Here is a 27,957-nt window from a genome sequence, read left to right on the forward strand (position 1 = left end):
TGCTCAGTAAATCAGTGCTGCCAGGAGCAGACATGTCTCACTGTCCAAAAAGCCTAAGTTTTAAAACATTTTAAATGCCATATTCTGTAGGTCTTTGAAGTGTTTGAAGATTACCTACCTAATTGAAATATATCTATGTATACCTAGAAAACTTAACATGACTATAAGTGTGACTGTCATAGAAGACTAATTATTAATCTGTATTTCTCAACTATACACTATAATTTCAAATGAGTTGCACAAACAAAATACTTTAAACAAGAGTAGAAATATGCATACAGATTAACAAAATTAACTTTAAATTTGTATCAATAAACTAAAATCTATAGCAATGTAAAAATTTATCTTACATTTCTATATCATATATTAGCAGGAAGGAATTTGGGGAAATAAGGATTAAAAATAAAAATCAAACAACACCTGTTGCTAGAATTTTCTCTAGAGCCATTTTCAAACGTTTCCCTTGTTCAGATCATGACTTTTTAGCATGAGCCCTGTTATCACAATTTTACACATTTACTTTGAAATCAGGTTCCTCTTCCTATTGTCTTGCCATCCACACATCACAGTTTTAGTTCAGAAAAGTATAGTGAAGATGGAGGCTTGTCTACGGTTACACCCCAGTGGGATTCTACATCAGTGATGGAGACCTTAAACATATTCTCTAAGAATCAAAATCTTTATTTTTAGTCACATGTTTGTACACATGGGTCTGAGTGAGCGTGTGAATGTGGGTGCCCCCACGGGCCAGAAGATCCCTTGGAGCTGGAGTCCCAGGGCGATGTGAGAAAACTGAGCTGGTATCTATCCTCTGGCAGAGCAACCAGTGCTCTTAAGCACCGAGCCATCTCTCCAGCCCACAAAGCCGAGCCTTGAACATTAAAAACAACTTACTTTTCTGCTAGATTATATGACCTGCTGTCCACACAGACGAGGAATTTCACTTACAAGAGGAAGGCAAAACCTACTGGAGATGAGAGATTGTTAGCCTTCCCTTGAAATCTTTCATCTGAATTGTTTTTATTACGATAGGCAGAATGAGATTACCCAGCAGATGAAGGAAGTACTTTAAGATTTAAAAGAAAAGTTATCTTAATCGTTTTTTAAAATCTTTTTTTGATAACATAATTTTCAGGATACATCATTATGACACACTGAATTATAATCTAGAAATTAGAATATAATTGTGCAATTTGTGTTTAATTCTATCACTCTCATTTTATATTACACAGGCTTCTTTGCAGACTTACAGGATTGTTGGTTTTCATAAACAGCTATTTAAAGCCATTCATATAATCAAAATAATATTTATAGATATTCAGGAAATAATTATTCCTAGGATTGTGCAAAACAGAAAACCTTACTGTGTTGTGGGTTTGTACTGCCCATCCCCCATCAAAAGAAAAAAAACCCAAAATACAAAAAACTCAAGTTTTAGTTAAGTTCCATGAATAGATGTTGTGAAAATTCAGTTTCTTTTGGAATGCTCCTCCAGTTGAAAGACTAATTTAAATTAGGAGGGCACACTGGGCTTGGAAGAGGGCATTGTGGGAATGCAAAGCATAATGTCCCCCTACACAAAAGCAAGCTTGTTAGCGCACATGCTTTATTGCCTGGAAATTCTATATATATGCAAAGTTGCTTGTCAATTCACTGTGGGGTTTTATGTGCTTGTTCTCTCCTTTTGTTCGGAAGAATCAAATGCTGAAAATAGCTTGCACAGCTCTGTATGATACAGGCACAGAGAAACCTACACACATCAGTCCCCATGCCACGCGACATCCCTCCCACAGGCAGCTCAAGGCGGTCTCCACACAGGTAAACTCAGCGCATACGCTTTATCAAGGCCCACTCAGAGTTTCCGGAACATGGTGTTTCCACATCTTTTTCTGTCCCTCCCTCTGACAGAAATGAGGCTACACTGGTTCATGTCCTGAAATCCACTCAGGGTCTCCCCTGCTTTTTATTGAGGCACGATTCATATACTATACCAACTTGGAGTGTACAGTTCTATAGTTTAGAAACTATAGTATGTTGTACAACTGTCAATCACTGCAAGTTTTAGCACAAAATGACACCTTGAACCTGAGCTAGTGTTCTCCAGGGATCCAGATTTGGGGTGAATTCAGTCAGTGAAATAAAGGTACTGGTTATTCGGGATGCCTCCAAGGGTGAGTTCTGGTCTCTGGAACTGCCCACTCATCCTATGCCTTAGCTTCTTGGGAAAGCAACTTGGTTCATCCCTCTCTCCACGTATAGCATTTTGTAGTTTCCCAAGAACTTTCTCACAGGCTCCAGATGGGAAACCTGATCAACACCATAACCAGGTTTAGGGTGAGAGATTCCCAAGTGACTGCCAGGGGGGAAAAGGGCCAGTCTGGAACCATGCTCTGTAGCTAGAGTTTTTCTCTCCGGGTCCCGCCAAACCCCGGCAGTCCGACAGCCCACTTATAAAATAAACACACAGATGCTTATATTATTTACAAACTGTATGGTTGTGGCAAGCTTCTTGCTAACTGTTCTTATATCTTAAATTAACCCATTTCTATAAATCTATACCTTGCCACTTGGCTCGTGGCTTACCGGCATCTTCACATGCTGCTTGTCATGGCGGCGGCTGGCAGTGTCTCCCTCCGCCTTCCTGTTCTCTCAATTCTCCTCTCTGTTAGTGCCGCCTATACTTCCTGCCTGGCTACTGGCCAATCAGTGTTTTATTTATTGACCAATCAGAGCAATTTGACGTACAGAACATCCCACAGCAAGGGTTCTCATTATGGCTCTACCTGCACAGAGCCAAGTGGACTCTTGCCTGCATTAGGGACAGCAGGAGACCCAACTGCTAGAGGTGGGATTGAGCTAAGAAGACCGATGGAGGTACTGGGTAGATTGGGGACCCCAAATATCAGGATGGAAGGTTCTCAAAGTAGGAGCCAAAGTCCAAAAGGAAGGAGAGCCTGGCAAATATTCAGATAAGAATGAAGCCAAACCTGAGGCAGCAAGGCTGGAGCAGAGCCAGGAGGACCAGGAAGAATTTGGTGTGGCTGCTGAACCCCGCACCCTGTGAAGCAATCTCATTGACCGCTACAGCCGTCACCTTACATTCAGTAATATCCCACCCTCCTCATTGTTCAAGCCCACCTCTCTCCTCACCCTGTGGGCCCATTTGAACAGGCTCTACTGGTCAGCATTCTCCCTCATCTATAAACCTCTGCCCCTGGCCAGTGCCTCACACTCATTCCTAGTGTAAGTGGGAAGGCCTTTGGGCAGCCATCCCAGTTTCTTGTGTTCAGACAGGCTAGACCAGCTGGCTTTGATTAGGAGAGAGGACAAGCTAGAATGCTATCATTTAGGGGACTGTGGGTGGGCAGAGAAAGCCTAGGCTAGATTCTCCCAGGCCCTGGCATCTAGGATCAGGCTCCTTCACCAGGCTCCCATGTCATGGGCTGTCCCGACATCTGGGATTGCCAGCTCCTGCCATGTTCGCTGACAGAGTGGTCTCTGTCCAGGTTAGCTGTGTGCTATGTGTATGGGTGGGAAGGTGAGAGGCAGTGATTACCTCCCTGGTAAACCTTCTAAGAAAAAATTGTTCTTGTTTTGTTTTTCTCTGTGTAGTCCTGGCTGTCCTAGAACTCTCTCTGTAGACCAGCCTGGCCTCAAACTCACAGTGATCCATCTGCCTCTGCCTCCCAAGTGCTAGGATTAAAGGTGTGTCCCACCATTGCCCAGCTCTAAGAGAGTTTTAATACGGTCATTCTCTAGTGCCTAAAGGTTTGTCCCCTACAGATTGTCCACAGTTTTCCTACAAGATTTACATATCACTTCATTCAATAGATATTATTATAAAGTAACATATCTATTAATTTGGACAAATTTTAATATTTTATAAATCAGTAGGACTTTTATTTAAAGTTGCTATAAAATCAAGAATACCCATATGTTAGCGGTGTTGAGCACCATGCATAAGCATGATACTGCCGGTTCATACTGCCTCGTTTGTGTTGGTTGGTGGAAAGGTCGCGTCTCTTCTTCTAGTGCTGTGGAATTCGTTTATATGGAGGCCCAGTGTCTGTTTTCTGACTGGAGAATTAACATTTGAAGTGAAGTTTCTAAATTGCATCAGCAATCTGATTATCTGCACAAAATAGACTCTTCAGTTCACAGAGCATTGGATGTATGAGACCCTTGGACCTTGTATGTATTCCCCGGTATGGAGAATCCAAGGAAGCCAAAATGTGCTTCCCAGAAAACTGGGCTAGAGAGGTAGGACCGACCCCTGAAGGCAGTGGCCAGTGATCAAAATGACAGCGCCAAAGGAGGTCAGCCAACTCAGACTTCATCTGGAGGACAGATGTCCAAGGGTGGCCCTGGAATGAATGCCAGGTGAGACTTGAAGGCGCAGGTTAACGGAGATGAACGAAAATCACTTGGGAGGCTGAGGCAAGAGGCTTGCTAATTAAGTCTATCTTGGGCTATGAAGTAAGTTCAAGGTGAGCATGGGCAGCTCATCCAAAACAAAATGTTAAAAATGGGCAGGGAAGTAAAGCTGAACCACAAGTTGGTTCGGTGAAATTACATAAGCACCCACAAACTCCTAGACAATTTCAACAAACTGGGTTCCTTTAAATACAAATAATCAAACATCCCCGGTCATGTTCTGTCATTTGTCTTATCATTTGCAAACTGCCAAAAGATTGAAGTTTTCATTTAAACCAAATTTAAATAAAGTTCCTTTTTCCTTTTGATGGTAACTTTTCTCTTCACGTACATGATATGAAAGCCTTTCACCAAGTTTACAAGAACTCTGCTGATAGTCTGTGTGGTTATAGCTCACTGCTGGGAAGATGAAGCTGTCCGGGAAAGGGAGTTTGGGGTGATATGTGTGCATATCAGTTTGTGTGGGAATTAAAATTGTACACTGCTACCTTGTTTTGGAGACTAAAATGGAAATTATACATGGGTTCTCTAAATTTCATGAATATATTTTGGCTCTGCTGTCTCTTTTTCCCTCTGTACTCCCTTTTCAGTCACAATTAAGTATTCATAAATGAGTATTAAATTTAAAAAAATATTATGGGGTGTGTGTGAGAGACCCAGCACATGTGTAGAGGTCAGAGGGGATCACTTCTCACCTACAACCTTCACATCAGTTCTGTGGCTCCAACTCAGGCTTGCCTGGCAAGTGCCTTTCCGGCTGAGTCATCTTACCACCACCATTTGTGGATTTTTGATAAATTAAGTCTAGGTTTTGTTTTCATCTGCATCAACCAATCGTCAGGCTTCCCCCGTCCCTGCCTGAAAGCTGGAAGCTCATTTGTAAAGAAGAAACACCACAGAGATATTCAACCGTGCCATCCTAGGATCTCAATCCAGATCACTAGCCTTGTGGTTGTAAATCTCCGTAGGGAGTCTTTCTCTATCCTGCCAGGCAGCTCCCAAATCACCACATGGAGACTTATTCTTAATTGTGAAAGCTTGGCTGATAGCTTAGGCTTGTTTCTAACTGGCTCTTCTAACTTAAATTAACCCATGTCTATTCATCTACGTGCTGCCATATTCACTTTCCTCCTGCATGTCTTGCCTGTTCCTGTCTCTCAGCATCTCTGCTCTTCTTCTTCCCAGCATCCTCTGTATCTCAAAAATCCTGCCTAGCTATTGGCCATTTAGCTTTTTATTAAACCAATCAGAGAGGCACATCTTCACAGTGTACAAAAAGATTATTTCCACAACAGATCTTCATGCATTGGGCTGCTTTTTATTTCAAGCATTAGTTGTTTTAAATGAAAATGAAGCCTTTGACAGAATTGGTTCAGGAAAAAAAAAATGATGTAGAGGAAATAGGAACTCATATTTATTGTGTGTCAGAGCCACGAGGACACTCAGTCCCTCCATCCCCATGAGAGGTGTCATAATAATAGCATTTGCTAGACTTAGGTACGTAGTGAGGGTGAATATAGCAGGGTCCCTGCCCTCCGTTTGCTTATAATGGAGCAGAAAAGGGAGTGGAAGCAGCACATGTTCAGATACAGTAAATGATGCTCACACTAGCGCTGGAGGCATGGTGCTAAGGAAGACAACAGAGTCTCATGTAGACTAAGGGACTGGGGACAGCCACTCTAAGGAAGCAAGTTCAGATGAGCTACTAGCGAGGCTGAGTGTGAAGGAGTACATTCCAGCAGGGGGCCACTTGTGTTGGATTCTGAAGAAGCCAATGTGCTTGGAAAGGAGTGAACAGGAGAGGACTCTGGGAGCTGTCGGTGGAGGCACAGGCAGGCAGGACTGGGGGGTGCAGGGTTCCCAAGTCTTGTCAACACCAACAGAGACGTGCATAGCTGGGATTGGAGGTTCCAGTCACCTGCGTCTTCAAGCCGTGCCCTCACAACTCGCTCAGCCTTGCTCACTCTCACACTCCATCTCTTTGAACACAAGACATCTTAGTGTTCTCTTCCATACTGTTTCCAGCTGGCTAAAGCATCACTTTCATTATTGGTCCTCTTGGTGTTCATGCTGGGTGAAGTGGGACCTAATCTGTTACTGAGATTTAGAGGAGCATTAGACAGTCTGGCCTGGGGGCAGCCAATAAGAACACACCATGCAGGACAGTGCAGGTGACCAGAAGTAGAGAAAGGACAGAAGCCAAGGTCTGTTCAAAGAATTCAAGCATTTTCATAGCCCACAATACATGGGCCTCCAGCCCTGACCCCATAGAAACCTACAGTAAATATCTGTTGCTTTATTATGACAAAGCTATCTCGTTTGCTCACTGGAACTTGTAACATAGAACAGAACCAATGTAGGCAAGTGAATAAAGTCAGCCTAACCGACAGATGGGAGGAAGGCTGGGCAGAGTGAGATGCCTCAAGCTGCAAGTGCTTTCAAGGTGAAGAATTATGGGGAGAAATGATGTGCTTCGGGTGGTTGAGGGGACCTAACACCAGTCAGTGTCTGTGTTTAGTGTAGAGTGTGTATGAGTATGTAACTAGTCATTCTGGGTGGATGCCATGTGCCCACTGGACTTACAAGGCAGGATGGGAGGTAAGGAGGAAGGAAGGATGAGGTATGTAGGGGTGTTTCCATATAAAACAAATGGATGAATAGACAGTGCCTGTCCCCAGTGGTAAGAGATTTTGAGGGACTGAGCTAGAACTTGAGAGGGAGTTCACATGTCTCGGAGCCAGTGAGCTCTTCTTGACCCTGAACCCAGTCTCCTCTGCTCAGCTCCCTTCCTGCTGTCTGCTCTCTTCCATTGTACAGCAAGAAAGCAAATCCTCTGTGAGTAGTTTCCTCTGCAGGGCGGGCAGTCCTGGGCCATTACTTTTGAAAAAATGATCCTTGGATGGTCTGTGGGTCCAGAGTCTGTATTATCAATACCGAAACACATTTCTTTTGGAATTTCCATTTTCATGGTTTGTATTACGGTTATTACTGTTAATTTTATAAATATTAGGGGCTGGAGAGATGGCTCAGTGGTTAAGAGCACTGGCTGCTTTTGCAGAGGACTCCTGTGTGACATCTCACAACCATCTGTGACTCCAGTTCCACTTTTGGCCTCCTTGAGCACCAAGCACCCATGCTGTATTCATGCAGCCTAAACAGCCACACACATAAATTTTTTTAAAAATACACATCATTTTAGTATGTGGATGGGGTTTTATACATTAGTTTTTTATTTGGAATAGCCACATTTAAGATCTATCACCCTTTGAAGGTTTACATGGTTGAATAATAAAATGTCAACTGTTCCCCACAACCAAGGCATCAATTCCTAATTGTTTCCTCAATCACAGCTGTACTTGGATGACGGCTGGGCTGCAGTGGGCTCAGCCCTACTGTGACCATAAAGTTTACCGTGCCGTCTCAGTGCCAGAGTGAACTGTTAAACAACTTTCAACTAAGTAGTATTGACCTACTGTGTGTGCCTTGCCCCCGTCTTGAGTTCTGCTAGCAGAGCCCTCGGTATTAATGACTAGAAGATAGCAACCACTAACTTATGTTACTTGTCCCAGGGTGTTTTCTGAAGCCCCCAACATTTCAGCTTAAAGACACGGGGATGTTGCGTTTCAACAAGGAATTATCCACAGAGAGCAGATGGAGGCTGCCTCACCCCTGCTTTTAAGAACACATGTCCTCATCTCCATCTGCCCCTACACCACACCCCTCTCTCTTTCCTCATTCCTGACAATTCTCGTGGTTCCTTTGTTGTGCTATACCCAGTCCAGCTCTCAGGTACACAAGACCTTCCTTATCTTCTCATCAAAACCATGTTCACCACTGTCAGGATGCTCTAAAAACACTCACGTGCTCTTCTTACTTCTCCATCTGAATGCTTCCCATTACACTTTGACAGTGGCCCACATCCTAACCTGTGAGAGACTCTGCATGCTGGGGCTTCCCACCATCATCTTCCCAGTCTCCGTATCCTTGACCTCTACCCTGCTGACCTTGGTTCATTCTCAGCCCACCTCTTTGGGCTCATTGACCCTCATCTCTGATCCAATGTCATTTTCCCAATGTCTATGGCTTCAGCCTTCCCTGTTACATTCTAGTATGACTGTCGCTCTTCGTGTGATCACGCGTTAGTGGCTGCCCTTGTGAGACCTCAACAGTTCTTCAAGGACCCCACTGGGCCTCCCTTGTCGTGGTTGAGCAGGCATCAGTCAGCAAGTGCTGTCTGTCTGAAGGAAAGTGTACTTAATCACCTCTTCCTTCCGTGTTACCGTGACCATGTTCTGGGGAGTGAGACTTGGTCAGTGAGTGCTCAGAAGTGGTCATTCTTCTTTCAGTTGATAGCACTTAGGGAACCTGCCCATACTGGTTAGCATCTTGGGCATCATTGGTATCTCAAGTGGGTTGGTTTAACAATGACCTCATATACTCATGTGTAGCTTTTAGCTTCTTTAAGAGACCCAGCTTGGAGGCCTTCTCCCATCAGAGCTACTTGAGACAGATGTACTGATACTTGTATCTGTGTTCTTCCTTTTCCCATCACCCTGGAGCCTGCTGTCTCTTCCTGAGACCAGTTTGCTAGTGGATACAAAATAGGTAGTATGTTATGGATTGTTTTTGGTGTTTTCCTTTGAGATAGGACCTCACTTGACCCAGGTAGGTCTTGAACTCGCTATGTAGTAAAGGCTGGCTTTGAACTCATGATCCTTCTGCCTCTATTGTCCAAGTGCTGGCATTACAGACTTGCACCATTACCCTATGGAATTATTTTTAAAGCTCTGTGATTTAAGTTATGAGCTTAAGATAATTGAAAATCAGACATATTTTAGATTATGTATTTCTGATTTTTTTTAAGTCTATGATTTAGGTTCTTATGTATCCATAGCCCCATTTAGCGCACAGATTCATAGGTATGCTATGGTCTTTATACAATGTGCCTGCAACATCCTCAGTAATGTGAAGGCATGATGTGGAAAGTGACCGTTCCCAAAGCTGTGATGATCTGGTTACAAAATATCAAGTATACTACAGTTGTCTTGGTTTATTGTTATTTTCAGTATTATTGTTGTCATTAATTAATAACCACTTACTAAGTGCCTAATATGTGCTGGGTACCTTTATAGATTTTATTTCTTTCCCTCACAAGGGCCTGAGAGTTGGGTATAACCACCCAAGTTCCTTATCCAGGAGACTGGGTTGAGTGTCTTCAAGCCCACACAGGTAGCGTTTGGCAGAGTCAGAATTCAGGCTGCAGGCTTACATGATGCCAATGACTGCATGCTTTCCGCAACATCAGAGGTCCTCGGTTTTTTCCACTGAAGTTCCTGAATGCAGAGGAAATCAATACATAATGCCTGGGGTCTAGACCCTTTGTAGCTAGAAGTAGCCAGCAGCCAGTTCAGAATTTCTTTGAAGCTGTACGCTTTAATCTTTAAAATTTATGCAAATTTATCTTTCTACTCTATAATATAAAAGTATAAAAGTAATCCTTTCAACTACTTGACATGGAATAAAATTGAAAGTCCAGGAAGAGCTGCTGTTTATCTTTCTCTCATCCCTCCTGCCTTGCTGGGTGCCACTCTGGGGAGCTTCACTCCTGAGCTGGAGAAGGTCAATGCTGCTCCATGGGGCTGCACAACCTGAACAGCCTTAGTATTGACTTCCACCACCTGCCGAGCGAGGCATCAGCTCCAGGGCCTCAGGCATGCCAGCCAAGGGCTCCACCACTGCCCTCTGTCCCTTCCCTTTGATTTATTGAGACAGGAACTCACTGTCACCCGGACTGGCTTCAATTTCATGATCCTTCTGTCTCAGCCCGTTACTACCTTTGGTTGTTGGAAAAGCTTTTCAGTGACAGAACACACTATCGATACACAGCCATAGAAGTGTTCATTGCAGAGAACAGAGGCTCCAGGAACATTGCCGAGTCAGTCCTACACCAGGCTTTGTTGATGCTGTGTGGAGGAGTTTGAGTGATAGCAACCTAGCGGAAAGTCTGGAGATTCTTTAGTCATGGTTTGCAAACCTTCAATTTTTTAGGAACCAAAGGCGTTTTTAAAAATGAAATTACACTCAAGGCTGTAATTTATGAAATCAGTGAGAGTGAAGACACCCTCTTTCCCTTGAAAGTTGTGTTTCTGTGATGCATCTTTCTTCAGGGTTCTGTGGGCACCCCCAGTTGTGCAGAACAAAGCAGAGACACCCCGGATCCGACTCAGCATGCACTTTACTGATGAGACTCAGGCTGGAGGACTTGTCTGCAGGGACCCTGTTGATGAACTACCTTCCAGTTTCTGATCTCCTTAGAACCCTTGACGGTCCTTCTGGGTTTACTCTGATCTGAAAAGCTGCTTTGGCAACTTCTCTGAGAGGCTGGGAGGGCCCCCTAGTCCCATCAGCATCATCGGCAGGGTGGCCTTATGGGAAAAGACACATTGGCACACCAGATCTTGAGACAGCCAACAGAGACTCTGTTGGTTTGCTGTGCCCTTACCTCCACCCCAGGCGGAGCTTCTGGAGGATAGTGTGGATGGGAGCGAATGCTCACGGAATAGAAAGACTGAGCTGTTACAAGTCACATACAAGGCCATATTCTGAGGGCCACTGTGCAGGAGTTTGGGGTAACACCAGAACTCAGCACTTTCTTCTCCACCTCAGACCTGATTCCGATCTTGCCTCAGCTCACTGTTGCTTTGGCTCTGCTGAGATCTGGTCGTTTCAAGACTTGGGGTAGTGGCATAGTTCCTTTCTAAGCACTGGGGGCCACGTGGCAAGTGCCTGAATGAGTCCACGAAGGCTCTGCAGTATTGTAGGGGGTTGGGATCCAGAAAAGGGTTTGTGGGGAAAGGTCAACCAGGATTCCAAAGAAGATGTGGACAAAGGGCTCCACATACCTCAGCCAAGCTACCACAGACCTCAACTGTTGAGGTTTGGGGTGGGGGGGGTATGGTGAGTGACAGCCATAGAAACCTACTGGATCACCTCTGAAGACTGATGGCCTCAGGTTCATACTGACCAGCCCTGACGTATACGTGTGAACTTCTTAAGCATGGCCTTCATACCGCCTTTGATTTGTTTTATTTTTCAGAAAATGCGAGTTGTTTTTAAACATCTGTAAAAAGTACGAACTGTTGTACGATGTAGGTTTATCAACACAGTCACTTTGCTCTTATTCCTGGGATACATGTAGGCACTATTAGAAGGATCCCAGTATCCAATCTCTCAATTCTTACAGCCTCGGGAGGACTGCGTAGTCGAGGGGATTAGTCCCTCCTCTGTGTCTCACTCTGTCATTCCACGGCTGTGTTATTATTACTCCCAGTGCCCCATGTACTCTGACACTCAACGCTCCTGGGAGCCGATCCCACCAGCAGAGGGATGGCCCGTGTTCTCTCCACCAGAAATGCTCCAGGCTGGAGTCTGCACAGGTCCCTTGGTTCTCATCTCTTCCTGGCCACAAAGACAGAGCACTTGCTTGTTTGCTTAGCATCTGTCCCTGTGAAAACCTAGAATAGCCATCTCATGCCCCCTCCTATCCAGTAACTTCTCGGCAATAACCGCAGGCTTTACAGACTCTGGTAGCATGGGTACGCTGCTTGGAAAGCCACTGACTACAGAGACCTCATGAAAAGTGGCTCAGCAAATCCCCTACTCATCATGGAAGCCAGAACTGAAAATTGCAAGCATTTAATTTCTCATAGGATACAGTGTACATGCGTGTATGCTTGTACGTGTGTGCCTCTCTGTGTGTATGCCTCTGTGTGTGTGTGTGTGTGCGTGTGTGTGTGTGTGTGTGTGCGTGTGTGTGTGTGTGTGTGTGTGTGTGTGTGTGAGAGAGAGAGAGAGAGAGAGAGAGAGAGAGAGAGAGAGAAAGAGAAATTTGTGTTTGGGTTGTTGCCACCACCAAGTCTACTACATAAAACAATTACCATTTTATTACATGTGGATTCTCTGAGTCAAGAGTTCTACAAGGCCCAGGGGGGTTCCTTGTTTGTTAAACCCAGTCTTGATATCAGCTTGGAAGGTCAGGATAGCTGGAATAATTCGGATGCCTCAGAGGCTGAGCTCAGTTGAACCGTCCACCACCAGGTGACCTCTCAACTTACCTTGGGTGTTTTGGAGCGTGGTCAGTGGCTTCTAAGAGGTAGCATTTGGAGCGCACAGGTCCCCAGAGACCATGTGCTTGTGATCTAGCCCAGGAAGTCACACCGCATCACTTCTGCCACATTCTGTTGGCTATGGGGAATCATGAAGGATGATTCTCCCTCCTCTTCACCATCCTCCTCTCTAGGCCACCGTCCATGCCCTCCAAGTCCCACTGTGCTTCCTCTCACTGTTCGGTTCTCAAGTCAATGCCACATGCTTTATGCTTTGGTACAACCTAACCTCAGGATCAGATACCAAGTTCCCAGTTCGGTTTCTCTTGCTGTATAACAATCTATGCCAACTGTAGTGGCATCTACCAAAAGCTGTTTTCTCTTGTCCTCCGATTCAGTGGGGCAGGGGCAGGAATTGGGTCAGGAAACAGTGGGGACAACTTGTCTCTCTCCGTGACATCTGAACTTCAGAATACTTAACAGCTAACATGACCTGAATTGCTGGAGATAATGTGGGCAGTTGATCTGGAAGATTCTTCACTCCTGTCCTCGCAGTGGTGCAAAGGACAGGCTGAGAGAGAGAGAACCTGCGCGTAAACATGGCTTTTTGTTTTTCATAACTCCTTAATTCTTCGAGTTTTTTCCTTCTGGTTGTATGATGTTTCGTTTCGTTTCAGGTGCTTATTGCCCTCATAATGGAAAACTTTCTTCAGATGAATATATAATAGCAAATAAAATAGCAAAGGCTGTGAGCTGTTCTGGCACCCCAAGGGAAATGAGCGGCACATGGTACGAAGTCAAAAGTTCCAAAGTGTATACAGTGAAAACTGTGTCTCTCCTTGCCCTCAGCCACATATGCCTCCCTCCAGAGCTCTCTTGTTGCTCTCCTCTTGTGTCTAGAGATGCTCTTCATGGTTGCAGATCCTTGTATTTATGCACAGGCATCTGTTCTTGTATTACCACAAAACAGTATCACACTGTGTACATCACATTATAGGCCAGCAGTTCTCAACTTGTGGGGCGTGACCCCTCTTGAGCCACACATCAGATATCCTGCATAACAGATATTTACATTACAATTCATAACAGTAGCAAAATTACGCATATGAAGTAGCAACACAATAATTTTATGTTTGGAGCTCATCACCACGTGAGGAACTGTGTTAAAAGGTCGCAGCATGAGGAAGGTTGGGAGCCATTGCTATAGACTGTCCTGTGCTTGTATGTGTAACACTATAAAGCCTGTGTGCCCATGCACATGCAAGTGTGCCTACCCATGCAGTCACAAGTGGAGGTCAGGGGTTAATGTCAGGATGTCTTTCTATTACACACACACACACACACACACACACACACACACACACTAATTTAAAGAAGCATTTACTTTAATTACAGATATGTTAACCCTGCCTCTGATCTTCACTTTTGTATCAAAAGCTGTTGTATTGACACCATTGTTGTCTTATTAAATAAACTAATTTTAGAATCTGGTTCCTGGGTGACAGTTATGAAACAACTAGAATTCTTACATCAACTGAGGGTTATGGACTTTTAAAAGGTTATGACAGTGCTGTGATTTTGTTTAAGAAGAGCCTTTATCTTTTAAAAATCCTTACTGAAATGTTTACTGATTAGTTTATATGATACCTAGAATTTGACCCAAAAGAATTCTGAAAGGAATAAGCAGATATATGTATAGTGAAATAACACCAGCCACCAACTGATAATGACTGAAGGTCTATATGAGTACGTGGTATTCTGTCTAGTTAAATCTGTGTTTGAAATCAACAGGTAAGTATTAAATTTGTAAAGTAGTTGCCCCCTACCTGGGATGTTGCTTCCCATGGTTTTAGTTACCCGTCATCCATTATAGTCCAACGTATTTGGGTACAATGACATATTTTGAGGGAGTGAATGCGAAGAGACCATGTTCATCTAACATTTATTGCTGTGTGTTGGTAGAATTGTCCTATTGTGTTATCAGTTGCCATAAATCTCTTACTGTGCCCAGTTTTTAAATTAAATTTTACTGTATGTATGTGTGAATAGGTAAAAACAGTATAGAGAGAGGTCAGTGCTGTCTATGGTTGAAAGTGTCTGGCGTTGGTCTTAGGATGGGAACCCCATGGATAATGGGGAGTTAATATAGTAAGCACAAGTCCTTGTGCCCTGTGTTTCGGGAATTAGATGCTTCACAAGAGCAAGGGTCCTTGTCTCCTGTTCTCTTGAGGTGCCCAGTGCCTGGGACTCCACACTCACATGGTGGAAACTCCAAACACACATCTCTAAATTTAGCCTACATGGTCTTCCCTGGAGGCTGCCCTGGTTTCTGTCCTCAAAGCAGCAGCCCTAGGGATTCTCAATGGGGGAGCTGAGCCACAGACCAGGTGCTCTGGGCTTGGAGGAAGGTCAATGGTGCTTCCTGAGTCTATGGGAATTGGCGTGGACGTGCAGAGACAAATAGCACCATCAGTCCCAAGGGGACATTTCTAAGCAAAACAAACTGGCCCCTGAAATTGAACAGGAATTATTTCTTTTAGAAGCTTGTAAGAGAATTGTAAAGCACAAGAGGAAGGACTCCAAAGGTTGAAGGAGGGTCACGAAGCTTCTTGGAATATAGCAGATCTCTTACACCCTCTCGGAAACTGTTCCATGTAGAGCACAAGTCAGCTGGATGCCCAGAATGCTGCCCCATGAAGAAGGGTAGATGACAGTATAAGAAAGAAGAGAATCAGAACTGGGGAGATGGAGAGGGGGTGACAACAGTACTGGGTGACACGTTGGTCCTGTAGGTATGTTTGCGTCATCAGCTCAGAGACAGGGAAAAACAGCCATCTTCATGTTGGCACACACACATACTGGAGCCCTTGCTTCCTATTGGGGAAGAAAAAATGGGGTGGGAGGAGCTAGTCACATCTTGACTAGAAGGCTCTTTAGAGAAAGTGCCGTGACAGCACTGTTCAAATCTTCCAAATGGGCCAGATGGTTGCTGGGGTACCACGTGTCACCAGCTGCCCATTGCTACAGATGAAGCCTTTCCGCTGGTTTCTGTATAGCACATATTGTGGGGTGCTGGTTCTTTTGATGCTGTTTAACATTTATGAGTGTTACTGTAATTATAAACCATAAATATACATGATACAACACATCAGGAAAATCACCCAGCTTTCATTCTGCAGGGGAGGAAGCTACATTTATTGCCTGAGAGCGTTCACCTTCCATTCTTTGTAAATGCCCCTCCTTTCTACCCCGAAGCTCACCAAACCTCATGCCTCCCATGCACCACAGATTCCTGGGGATAATCACATGTATTGTGGAGCCCCAAGTTTCCGAGCATGCCTGGACCAAAAGCCAGGGGAAGACAATTCGGGAGCATCTAAATAAAGCCAAATGATTTTATTTGACAACGTAACAAAAGTGCTTTGGAGGTCACGTAGCAGACAGGTGTACCGTGTAAAAGGAGGGAGGTAAATGGGAGCGAGTCAGCCTCCTTTCAAAGAGACATGTTCCAAGAGCTGCTGCGTTTCTTTTGGCTTTGAAAGCGGCTGATTCGGAGGCATTCACCTCGGAGATAGGCAGCTCGGTTACTGTGTCTGCGCCTGTAAACACTCACTGGTTCTCAGGTGCCTGTGTATACAGGGTGGGGAGAGGTAAGAACCCCACCATTCTCTCTCCACGAATGCATAATATATAAATGAAGCAGCTGGGTGGAGCCCTGCCCTGGGCAGAGGACACGTTCAGTCTCACCCAGGAAGCCTTGTGCTGAACCCCACGTCTTTAGTTTAAACCCAGAGCCCTAGAGAGCACACTTCCTGGCTCTATGAATAAGAGACTCGGGTTTCCTGACACCCAGGGTTTCTGCTCTTTAACATGTAAATAAACGTACGCCCCAAGCGAGTAAATACCTGTGTGCTGACTTTACAATCTTGTCTTGCAGAAATACCGACAGTACATGGCCGGACTTCTGGCTCCTCCTTATGGTGTTATGGAAACGGGCTCTAACAATGACCGTAAGTGAAGTGTGAACATTTTGTATCTGAAAATTGGTTGTGTGGTATGTGTTTTCATGTGACAAAAAAAAAGTGTGTTGAACACCAGCATGATAGAGGAAGCACCCTGACTCTGGTGTGAGTAACAGACTGGCAGGTCGCACTGGAGATCGTGCACAGGTGGTCTGTGCTCTGTCCTGTGGGGTCTTCACTAGTGGAGAGTGCCTGGCTCTGGTGCAGGCTGGGACTTCCATACTGGATATCCGCGTGCTTGGAATAGTTCTATGCCCTTTTCAAAATGGGATTCCTGAGCTGTGTTTGTCTCAGCCACATGGGGGTGTGCGAGAACCCCATCTTCTGTTCACTTAAGCTCCATTGACCAAAGAGAGAAACAGAAGTCATTAGTTCTTTTAAAATGGCCCCTTCAATCCCAGGCTTTTGGTAGGTTCTGGGTGCTAGGTGCTCTACCACATAGGAAGTTGATACTTTGGTATTTACTTAACACACGTGTGTGTAGTCAAGCGGTGTGGTATATATGTTCAATGTACACCAGCAAAAAAAAAAAAAAAAAAAAAAATCAGGCTCCTGTAAGAGAACCACCGTTGGCTGAGGTTTAAAGATAGGGGTGGGGTGAGTTATGTGATGCTGTTCTCAGGATTGGTTTTATTTTTATGTATGTGTCTGTGCACAAGAGCGCAGGTGCCCTCAGAGGCCAGAAGAGGGCAGCAGATTCCCTGGAGCAGTTGTGAGCTATCTGACCTGAGTGCTAGGAACCGCATCAGTCCTCTGGAAGAGCAGTACATGATCTTAACTGCTGAGCCATCTCTCTATTCCCTATCCCTCCTACGTGTGTGTGTGTGTGTGTGTGTGTGTGTGTGTGTGTGTGTGTAACAAAGCGCTAAGCATGGAGTGGTTGAAGTTATGGTAGCTTGATGGCCAGATACAGACATGGCAGACAGCATTTCCACCCTGTTCCTTGGTCCTTGCATGCCGCTCTCATCCTCCAATGTTAGTTTCTGCAGGGGCCACCTTCTTGCTTGGCTGGATCTCCAGGGTTCCCGCCTTCTGTTCCACATGTTGCTGTCGCTCTTTCTCTATAGCCCCCACCCTCTCCCACATCTGCCTCCTTGAGAAGGGGGCAGGAAAGAGGACATCAGCGCTCTCTCTCTCTCTCTCTCTCTCTCTCTCTCTCTCTCTCTCTCTCCTTTTTTCCTCCCCCTCCTGGCTGAGCTAGAAAGAACCAGTGCACTAGGACTGCCCGAGTTAAAAAAAAAAATCAACTGTGCTGTCTCCTAGCTATGTGACCTCAGGCAAGACACTCAGATGTTTTGTGCCTCAGTTTCCCCGCTAAGGTTGTTGTATTAAATGAATCAAAATGTGCCATGTGTTTAAAAGAGTGCCAGGCCCATAATAATTATGTATAAAGTATTAGCTATTATGTTCTCACCCTTAGCCACTCACTAGCTCCATGAAGTCTGGCTTCCGCCCAACACTTTTTTTTTTTTTTTTTGAGACAGAGTTTCTGTGTAGTTTTGGTGCTTGTCCTGGGTCTCGCTCTGAGAGATCTGCCTGGCTCTGTCTCCTGAGTGCTGGGATTAAAAGCGTGCCCTACCGACGCCCCGCCCCACCCCATACTTTTAAATGAATTACTCCACAGTTAACCATCACCAACAGACGCGGTGGCTCCCATTGTTCTTATTAATTTAATAGCTTTCCCAGCCTGCTCTCCCTCAGATCTCGGGGCTCTGTTGCATGATCCTTGTGCTCCTGCCTCACTCTCAACACTTACAGTTTTTGACTTTTTCCCAGTCCTTCCACTTTCTCCCAAAACCTTAGGAGCTTGAACTTGGTTCTCTGTCTCTGTCTCTCTCTCCACTGTGCGGTACCACATACCTGAGGCTAGCCTAACTTGCAGTCTTCCTGCCTCAGCCTCCTTGGTGTCTAGGGTTACAGTCACACAGCCCTGCTTCCAGCTAGGAGACCTTTTTGAAAACAAAGGCTTTTCCATGTGCAGTCAGCACTTCAACCACATGAAAGAGCTGCCATTGTTTCCCTTAAAAAAAATCCTCTATCAAGTCAATATTCAGATTTCCCACACTGGCAGTTGACTGTACCCCGGCTCTCTTCAGTCAGTCCACTCGGGGCCTACAAGGTGGTTGCCGGATGGATAGTTGTCCCACTGGGTGGGTGCAGGATGAATTTCAGCATGCTGGCACAAGTCCACCTGGCTCCTTATATACATACACACACACACACACACACACACACATCTGGAACGCTATGGCAGACATGCCTATCACCCCTTGCGTCCTGCATGAGAATTTGTGTCTTGAGACTCTCCAGAGTAAGGGAACTTTCAGATGATCTCTTCCAGTCTAAGGCTGCTTGCCTACTGCCCTGCTGCCGTTGGGATGGCCACCCCGTCCTGTTAAGGCTGACATGGCAATTGTGCAACCATGTCTGGGGACAGTGCTCCGTATACTTAGAACCTGGACACGCTGTGGTTTTGTGGTGCAAACCACCTTACGCTGAGCCCCTGGTTGGAAGCCAGATAGAAGCCACACAGGAGACCGATCTGTGCTGCTTTTTCCTCCTTGGGATAGCACTTGTGCCCGCTGCCCTGAACTTAGTGAGCTCTGCTGAAGATGTGGCTTCCCACAGCGGCCACCTTACCGTGTCCACCCAGAGGAAAGGAGCAGGGGCTGCCACTGGTAGATGCTCCTGTAGTGTTCATAGAGGACGGAACAGAGGAGTACACGGAAGAATGGGGCGTTTTCTTAGCTAGGGGAACTGAGCTCACCCTGGCCTGGAAACAGCTGCTGCCATGCTTAGGCCTGGCCTGAGCACAGCAGGACGGAACTTTGCTCAGGACAGAACTTGGGTTCTGGTGGGTTCCTGTGCGGCTTGCTCCTGAGTTCAGATCCCTGGCGCAGAGTGAGGTGGTTTGCAGTGTGGAGACGTGCGGGTGTAAGTGAGTCACAGAGAGATTTTTACCACTGGGAGGGGAAAGCGTATGGTGGACACAAAATAATCCTGGGCTTTGTTGCCCGGACGTGTATCTCCACTCGCCGCGACGCATTGATTTAGAGTTACGTGTGGGTGCATCTGTCTGTCTTTCTGTGTAGCATTTATGGGTGCACACACACATGGAAAACACGGAAGTGTTACTGATCTTCCTCCAGCAAAGGATTTTGGTTCCATTGTATTGGTTGATCATACAATTTATGGCCTCTCTTTTTTCTCTTTCCTCCCTCTAGGGATTCCCGACAAGGAGAATGTGAGTAGCTACTTCCTCTGCCTAGCTTCTATAAACTGTCATAAGGTAAAACATAGCCATAGTGACCTTCCAAGCAAAGGAAGCTCTCCATCCACAGTCAACAGAGCAGTAAATATTCTTCTAATCTTGTTGTGGCATCTTGGGTGAGTCATTTAAAATACCCAGGAGAGCAGGGTGACTGCTCCAACGTGATTGTCACATGTTTCTGGTATTTAGTCCAGAGAAAGGTTATTCTAGGGGTAAAGCATGTAAGTGCTAAGTGTTCTTTTTCCCATGATGCATATACGTCAATAGAACAAATTATTATAACACTGTGAAGAAAACCAGTTGTTTTTCCTTAATGGGAATGTAAATGATGAAAACCAGGGTCTGTTGATGAATTTGCCTAATTATATCCAAGGGCACTAAGGTCAGCATGTCTCTTTGGAAACTGAGGATGACTAATTGATGTAATTGGTTTCTGAACACAGCTTCCAGGGCTGGGTGTAGTGTTTCACTCCTTTAATCCCAGCACTCAGGAGGCAGAGGCAGGCAGATCTCTGAGTTTGAGGATAGCCTGGTCTACAGGGTGAGTTCCAAGACAGCCAGGGCTACACAGAGAAACCCTGTCTCAAAAAAACAAACAAATGAAAAAAGGTACAGCTTCCACCAACCGTGTCCATTGTGTATGCTAAGGATAGGAGTATCTCAGTCGGTGTACTTCTCATGCAGATAACGATGGTGTTGACTCTATTAAATGCACTCTAGGCTTATACCACAACATGGAAGGCTTCATGGTGAACATGCCTAGGAATGATCATAATGATATTTGGTTAGAACTCAGATGTACCACCTTGTAATCCTGTTCTTGATTGCTGTACCTAAGTGACAATGTTACTGAACTGTTAGGCTTCTTTTTGCTCTCAGACCTGCAACTGTGGGCAGATATAGTCTTATTTAAATTCGAGCTATCTGCGTATCTCTTCTCAGAGAGCTGACTCTGTAAGGGATCCGCTTTTCATACGGCTGGTTTTTGAAGAGCTGGCTGGGTCCCACCTCACCACTCTACCACGTCAGACAGGACGTCCAGTCTTAGCAATGCCGCTCAAAATGTCACACCAAGTTTTGACTCTATTTAGTTCAGCAAAGCATTTCAGAATGCAGCTATGGGCCGTGTACAAGCTGCTTTGTTTACCTAAACATCTTAGTCTCATTTTAAAAATGTGGCTGTTTGTCATGACCACCTCAAAATTCTATTATGAATATTGAATGAGATCGTTCATGGAAAGCATTGAGTGAGAACAGTAGAGCTGAGAAGTGTTAGGACTGTTATTGTAATTAGTATTTTCGCAAGCACTGTATCATACTCCAGCTATCTTTTCATCTCAGAAAAGTATCCTCACCCCTTCTAAAGGAACTGTCCGGGTGCCTTTTGTGGCCCTCCTTAAAACACTTTTTTTCAATGAACCTTGGCTGTGTGTCTTCCACTGTTAAAAACAGAAACAAATAACAGCAAGCAAGCAACAATAACAAAAACCCAAGTCTGGATGTCTGAAAAAAAAAGCTAGAGAATTGGTCTCACAAGATTCACAAGCAACAGGCTTCCCAGGAAGTAGCAAGCTGATCCTGCTACCACTTTGCATGCAGGAGCCCCAAAGCATCCACTAGCCTGCAGATCACAAGGTAAATCAAGACTGTAAAATAGCCTCGAACTTTTTCATCAAGGACAGCTGGTGATTTGGAGAAGAACACAAAGAATTCCCGAGCCTTGGGGGGGCTAACATGTTCTAAGCTTCAAAAGGAAATTCCATCACTTTTCATCTCTGGGTGACCTTTAGGTTTGGCGCCCCCTGCAGTGGGACCTGCAGGCACAGGACAATGAGCAGAGAACCTTACAGCTGTTAGGTCCTCATGTCCAGACAAAATAGGAATTTGAAATTTGCGGAACCTCGGAGAACTGTGAGGAACACGTTGCTCTGAAAGATTTGGGGGACTGGGCAAGCTGACGCCCCAGTATTAGTACCAGCAGACACGTGGATTATTCTTGATCGTTCCCCAGCAAACCCTAAAGCGCATGGGCTCTGTATTAGCAAATAGAATAGATGTACTGATCCTGCATGCAATTTGGGAAGATCCACAGTGCACAGTCAAATAAGGCAGAGGAGATGAAAGGCATTCATGAGTAGAGTGGAAGTTCCAGAGAGATAAAAAGAGGCCTAAGAGCCTTAAAGTGGGGCTAATTGAAAATTTTCCCTTTCAAGGAACAAGTTGGGATATGATGTTTTCTTTTATCCTTTCTCTTCTTTAAGTACACGCTGAGAGACACTGTATTCCCACGTGTTCCCAAATAACGATAATATGCCCGTAGGATGGAATAAAAGTGCTTAGATGATGGCTTCGGTGTCTGAGCAGACTCTTTGTAGAAAGAATCTGTTCTCCTCCCTGGCTTCCACTCCTGGTTCCGCTAATCACCGTGTTTAACTTTTAATCAAACACGAGGACATCATCAATATGTAGCATTTTGAACTACCTTGCCAGCTCTGTTTTTTTTTGTTTTTTTTTTTTTTTTTTTTTTTTTTTTTCCAGAACAGGTCTTACTGTGCATAAAAATAACATTCTGTTTCATTAGTTCCACATAGCCACTCGCTGGATTATTTTGTCTACTACCTACTCTAAGGGTTAGGGTCATCAGTCAACGTAGGATGGACCCAGGACACGAACCTAAGCAATGATGGGGAGAAATATCAGAAAAATGACTGTGGAGCCAATAATGCGGGTGGACTGTTTTCACAAAGCCATGACTGCTCTTAGCTGTTGATGTTCTTAAGAAATCCCTCTCTTTGGTCTGTTTGAACTGCAGTTTTCTCTTCTTTAGACGCCATACCGGCTGACCATGTTTAACACTGGAGTTAAATCCCCAGGTACCAGCTCTCCAGCTAATGTGACAACAGCTGGCCTTTAAGGGAAGGAGCCTTTCGTGGAGACTTTTGTCCCTGGGGAGATTTTGTTGTTTGTTGTGCTGAGTCTTTTGACAGGCAATTGCCAAGAGGTTTGTTATTCTAGAAAGTTCCTTCTTTCTAGGTGGAAAAAGCAGCAAAAGAGACTCTGCCATCAGGGGGCTGCTGGAAAATAAAATTCCGTTTCCTGAATGGCCAACATCTTGTTTCCCTTGAGGTGTTCATTCCTAGGCAGTTATGGAGTCGATGGTGAGGTGTTCACTCCTAGGCAGTTACGGAGTCGATGGTGAAGTGTTGTTCATTCCTAGACAGTTACGGAGTGGATGGTGAGGTGTTCACTCCTAGGCAGTTATGGAGTGGATGGTGAGGTGTTCACTCCTAGGCAGTTACGGAGTCAATGGTGTAACCAGCATCCAGTGCTCTGCCCACAGACAGCAGGATCCCCTCAGATCTCAAGGTGATTCCAAGCAGATTTAGACACACCTAGATCTGATCAAACGTGGTTCCTTTCCATATGGCTGACAGGCCTCGTGTCAGATTGGTTTAAGTGAGAATTTCTCTAACGTTGAAAAATCATTAGACGTGTAGATGAAGAATCATTTAGGGACATCACTTGGTAGATTTAAGGTTTTTACATTGTGACTTGGTGAGGAATCAGTTCAGTTTGTGAACCACCTTGTTAAGGAGTGGGCAGCAGGACTCGGGATGTTTGGGACGTCAGCAGTGTTTAGTGACATTTCTTTCTCGTTACTGCTGCCGTTTGTCAAGGTTAGAGAAAGCAGACGGAACGTGTTCCAGCTCCGTATTTCACTGCTGTAGTGAAATTCAGGGCCAGATGCAGAGAAAGGAAAGTGTGTGTCTTCATACAAACTTATATCATAAAAATGTGAGATAGTCCCTTACAACAAGGCAAACCCTTTCAACTCCGGCCACCGAGTTCACCAAGTTTCCTCTGGAGCACAGTTTAAAATTCCTGCTCGTCAAATGCCCGCAACAGGTCCCAAGCCTATGAAGACATCCTGCCTTCGGTTCAAGATTTGGCCTTTAGTAGTGTTTCCCTCTGCCTTGGGGTCCTTGTGGTTTAACCTGCACCTTAGCTGGCGCCAACGCAGATCGGAATGCACGTGTCACTGACACAGGGCACAGAGAGAGCTCTCACAGAACAGAACAACAAAATTCTAAAGCCTTAGGAAGTCCTGAGCCTGCCTTTTCTGAATTTGAAGGGCAAATCACTTATCGCCAGGGTAGATTAGATATAGCTGAGCTGTTCCCGGGTCCTGCAACTTGTGTGATGTGTAAATACTGAGCTGTTTTTTTTTTTTTTTTTCAAAGCTGGCCTATTAGGAAGGGTGGAGCAGCCAGCCAGCCAAGACTGCACTCTGCTCCACCTCCCAGAAAACACCAGTGACTTCATGGCCCAGAGACCAAGGACGACCTCAGCTCTCTGACCTCCCAAGAGATGTTTGTTTTTGTATTTGTGAGTTATGTGTTTTATGGGAGGAATGTCCTTGCCGGGTTTCTCTATGCCTTTTCTTCCCTCCCTTCCTCTGCTGCTATAAAAGTGGACCGTCCTGTGCCTCTCTAGTTTCTGCAGTGGTATGGTGGTTGAAGTTTTAAGACGGTTTGCAGTTGCTGTTTGTCTGGATAGGAAGCAAGCGGTAGATGTAGGTGGCACCCTAAACTTGGATGCGTCTTCAGTTAGATCAGGTGTTGGTGGCATCTGAATGTTTTCTGAATTGAGCCTGGTACCTGCTGACTGTGAGTTTACATGGTGAAGGGGCATGCTTTGGGGTATCCTGGGTGGTGCCTCACTGTTTATTTTAGAATAGTTTTTTTTATAATATTATGGATCTCTCTGGTGATTGTTTTTTATGTTACTTCACCGTCTTTAAACTATCTTGACATAGAGCTTATCCACTGCAGATGGTTTGTTCAGCTTCTGTCACTGAGCTGTGCTTTGAAAATGTTCCTGCAGTGTTTTCAGTGAGTAGAATTTGGTGTGGGCGGGAGATCACAGAGAAACGAGGCAATGTAGAGTTCGATGTTCAAAATAATAATGGTGCTTGCTAGTGACAAAGGCCTGAAATTCCCCCCGGCCCCCCTCCCCAGCCAGTAGCCTCATCCTGCTTTCTCTTTGATACATGGCCTGTCGTGGGACAAGCATTGTGACCCAACTATGGTAAAAAACTACCACACAGCTCCGCAGCTGAGGATAGTTCCTTGCTGTCTTTAGAAACCTTTTATCTTGACAGTTATCTTCATCATCATTGTGGGTGGCCAGAGTAGTCTGAACTAATTCGGATCTGGCATCTCTTAGGTTTGATGTCATTGAGTATTTTATCATTTCTGTCTTGAGAACTTGTGACCAAATTACAGGTATGCCTTAAGGTAAGGACAGTAAACAGTTTTCTCAGATGAGATGAACCAATCTAGGGTTGACTGTCATTTATAGTTTACAAAAAATTATTTGTTCATTTATTTATTTATATGCATATAGGTGTTTTGCCTGCATGTATGTCTGTGTGCCACGTGTGTGCCTGGCACCTGCAGAGGCCAGAAGAGAGCATTAGATTCCCTGGGACTAGAGTTACAGGTGGTTGTGAGTTGCCATGTGGGTCCTGGGAATCAAACTCAGGTCCTTTGGAAGAGCAGCTGGTGCTTTTAACTGCTGAGCCATCTCCCCAACCCCCATCATTTAGAATTTGAATTCCATGTCAAGAAAGCTTTCCTGAGTCCATAGATAATGGAACTTTAAAAAAAAATCATTCTCTTTACCTTTAGGGAAAATCATATTCACAATAGATGATAACTTGATAAATGTTCATAGATGTGCACATACTATATGTAGATGCATACATATGATTTTACATGTGTACAAAGATACGTAACTATTTCCATTCTTTTACATTTTATAAACCTGTCCAATCACTGTCAGTACTGTTTCAGATTTGTGCCAGTTTTCAGAACTATTTAAATTCTCTTTACTACAACATCATTTATTTTCTATTTTCTTTCAGTCAAAAAAGACTCAGAAATACCCACAGAACATATTACCTACTTGGTCGAAAACTTTGAATTTAACACACATTGTTGATCAATCCCAGGTTCTGAATGGGTCCATGAAAAACAAATAAAACTTGGTGCTTCCCGTAAGGTATAGGAGCCCCAGATAGAGGCAAACGCCAAGCAAATAAGTACAGTAAGATGCTGTGGATGCCCATGGAGCAGTGGAATGTGGCCTTAAGAGCTCTTCACCTTTAGTGGAAGTCCCGGCCCTGACAGCTTCTAAGCACAGCACTGCTGACAGCTCCTCATCCTCCTTGGTTTGTTTTCTCATCTATAGAGTGAGGCCATAATAGTTCATGCCAGGTCGGGGGTTGGGGAGCACTGTTGCCCAGTGCTGGTTGGTATCTAGTTTGTGGAAGCACATAGAGTGTGGCTTGGCAAGGTGCCTTGGGGGAGGGGGAGGAATTCAGAGCACCCTCATGGAAAAAGAAGTGATGTCCGAGTCGAAGGAGAGAGGAAGTTCTAGGCTGTGAGCGTGACACGAACAAAGAACTGAGCTTGAGAATGTAGACTGATGAGGTTAGTGTCATCAGTCACAAACTTAAAAACTTTGCCTTCCAAACCTACCTTCCAAGGTATAGGTGTTGGGGTCCAAGCAACACCCTTTCTCCTAGACTGATCTCATTTGTATCTAGAAGAGGAATTAGCTTAACAGTGCCCCGACCTGTCCCTCCTAAAATCATGCCTTCCTTTTCAAAGTGACAGCTAGGTTGCCGCTGTCTCTGAAGCCTGTTGTTCGCTCTGACCTCTGGCTCCTTTTCTGTTCCCTGCTTCCCCACATCTTTTGAGTGAATGATTTTGCAAAGATTTCTATTAAATTTTGCCCTCTTTTTCCTTTTCTGTTCATCAAGGTTGTTTTAAATTTCAATCCAGTTTTCCTAACTGTCAGTCACCCCACCCAATTGGGCGTCCTTGCTAAATCTGATAATAATGTCTTTGAGTCTGTGTCTGAAGCATTAATAAGCACGTTGAGCCCAACAGCATCCAGCCGAGGACCTAACCCTGTAGAATTCAATTTGTTTGTGCTAATTTATTTGCATACATTATAAAATTACCCTATCTAGACATGAAAAAGAAACTTGGAAAACAAGGCTAAGTCATTCAGTTCACTCCTGACGTACTTTCAAGTGTAGTTGGAGGGAAAGGAAGACAGAAAAATTCTCTCTCAGAGGATATGGATATGAAGGACGTTGACAGTCACATGTTAGAGTTCATGTCTCCAGACATGAATCTTCATCAGAGTTTGTGTCCCTGACACTTAATTGCTATCAATAATGAACCTGAAACCCTGTGAGTTTCATTTTCCTTATAGATGAATGATCACAGCTCTCAGTATACCCCAAGAAAAAGTCTAACAAGATGAGCTCGATAATGCTGTCAAATGTAAGGTATTTATGATGCTAGAAAGACCTAGGACATTTCTCCAGCATGGGGGTGGCTGAGCTGGGCCTGTGGGTCTGGCTTGCAAGAGTTCAGTTCTAGACTTCCTGGTGGAGGTCCTCTGTCATCCTGTTTAGAACTCGGTCCAGTTTTCCATTCTAGGAGGACTTCAAGATGACAAGTGGAAAATCATTCTTTTTAATGCCCTCATCATTTGGCTCAGACAGGAGAAGGGAAAAAAAAAATCCCAAGTCACACCAAGTGCTGTAATTTGATAGCCCGATCCCAAACAAAGTGAGGAAGCCACACCCAAACCTTCCCCCAAAGTTAACCACAAAGATGAACCAGAATAGCGGAGGAAAGCAGGAATGTTAAGAAAAACTGCCGAAGGCTTGCCCGAGGCGCGGCGGAGAACTGTGGATGCCATCGCAACACTTCCCCCTGGACCTTCTGGTTTTAGGGTATGTGGATTTTTAAAATAGATTATGATTGGCTAAACACTGTTTTATGTGTCAAAGCGTTGAGATAGACCGCTGCCGAGTGAGGGGATCTGTAGCATAAATGCAAGATGCACCTGCCAGACAATAAGACATTCTTTCAAACGACTACAGCCCCCTCCCCCCTCCTGTCCAGCTTTGTGTTTTGTAGGCTTTTTCTCTTTTTTTGGTATTTTATGTACTTAGAAAAACACTCGGGCTCCCTCTGGTGGTCATCTCAGTGTTTCCAGCACGCCTAACCTTGAAGTTTGAGTCGTACAGAACAAAATGTTT

At 44.8% G+C, this 27,957-nt stretch overlaps 1 protein-coding gene across 7 annotated transcripts in view; it reads left to right on the plus strand.

Moving 5' to 3' along the window:
* Positions 1–27,957, plus strand: part of Rapgef4 (Rap guanine nucleotide exchange factor 4) — a 285,071-nt gene that overhangs the window by 146,962 nt on the left and 110,152 nt on the right. For 4 of the 7 annotated variants that reach the window (XM_059260689.1, XM_059260690.1, XM_059260691.1 and 1 more), the window contains exon 1: positions 24,347–24,499. Coding sequence is in view for 3 of the 7 variants with exons in the window: in XM_059260694.1 (XP_059116677.1) it covers positions 16,477–16,549; positions 19,786–19,952 (240 nt within the window). In the remaining 4 variants the exon portion in view is untranslated. Of the gene's footprint in view, positions 1–16,470; positions 16,550–19,785; positions 19,953–24,346; positions 24,500–24,918; positions 27,649–27,957 lie in introns of those variants that run through there. The other 3 variants (XM_059260694.1, XM_059260693.1, XM_059260688.1) reach the window with 3 other exon arrangements.

Source organism: Peromyscus eremicus, chromosome 4 (assembly GCF_949786415.1).
Source record: "Peromyscus eremicus chromosome 4, PerEre_H2_v1, whole genome shotgun sequence".
Taxonomy (NCBI): Eukaryota; Metazoa; Chordata; class Mammalia; order Rodentia; family Cricetidae; genus Peromyscus; species Peromyscus eremicus.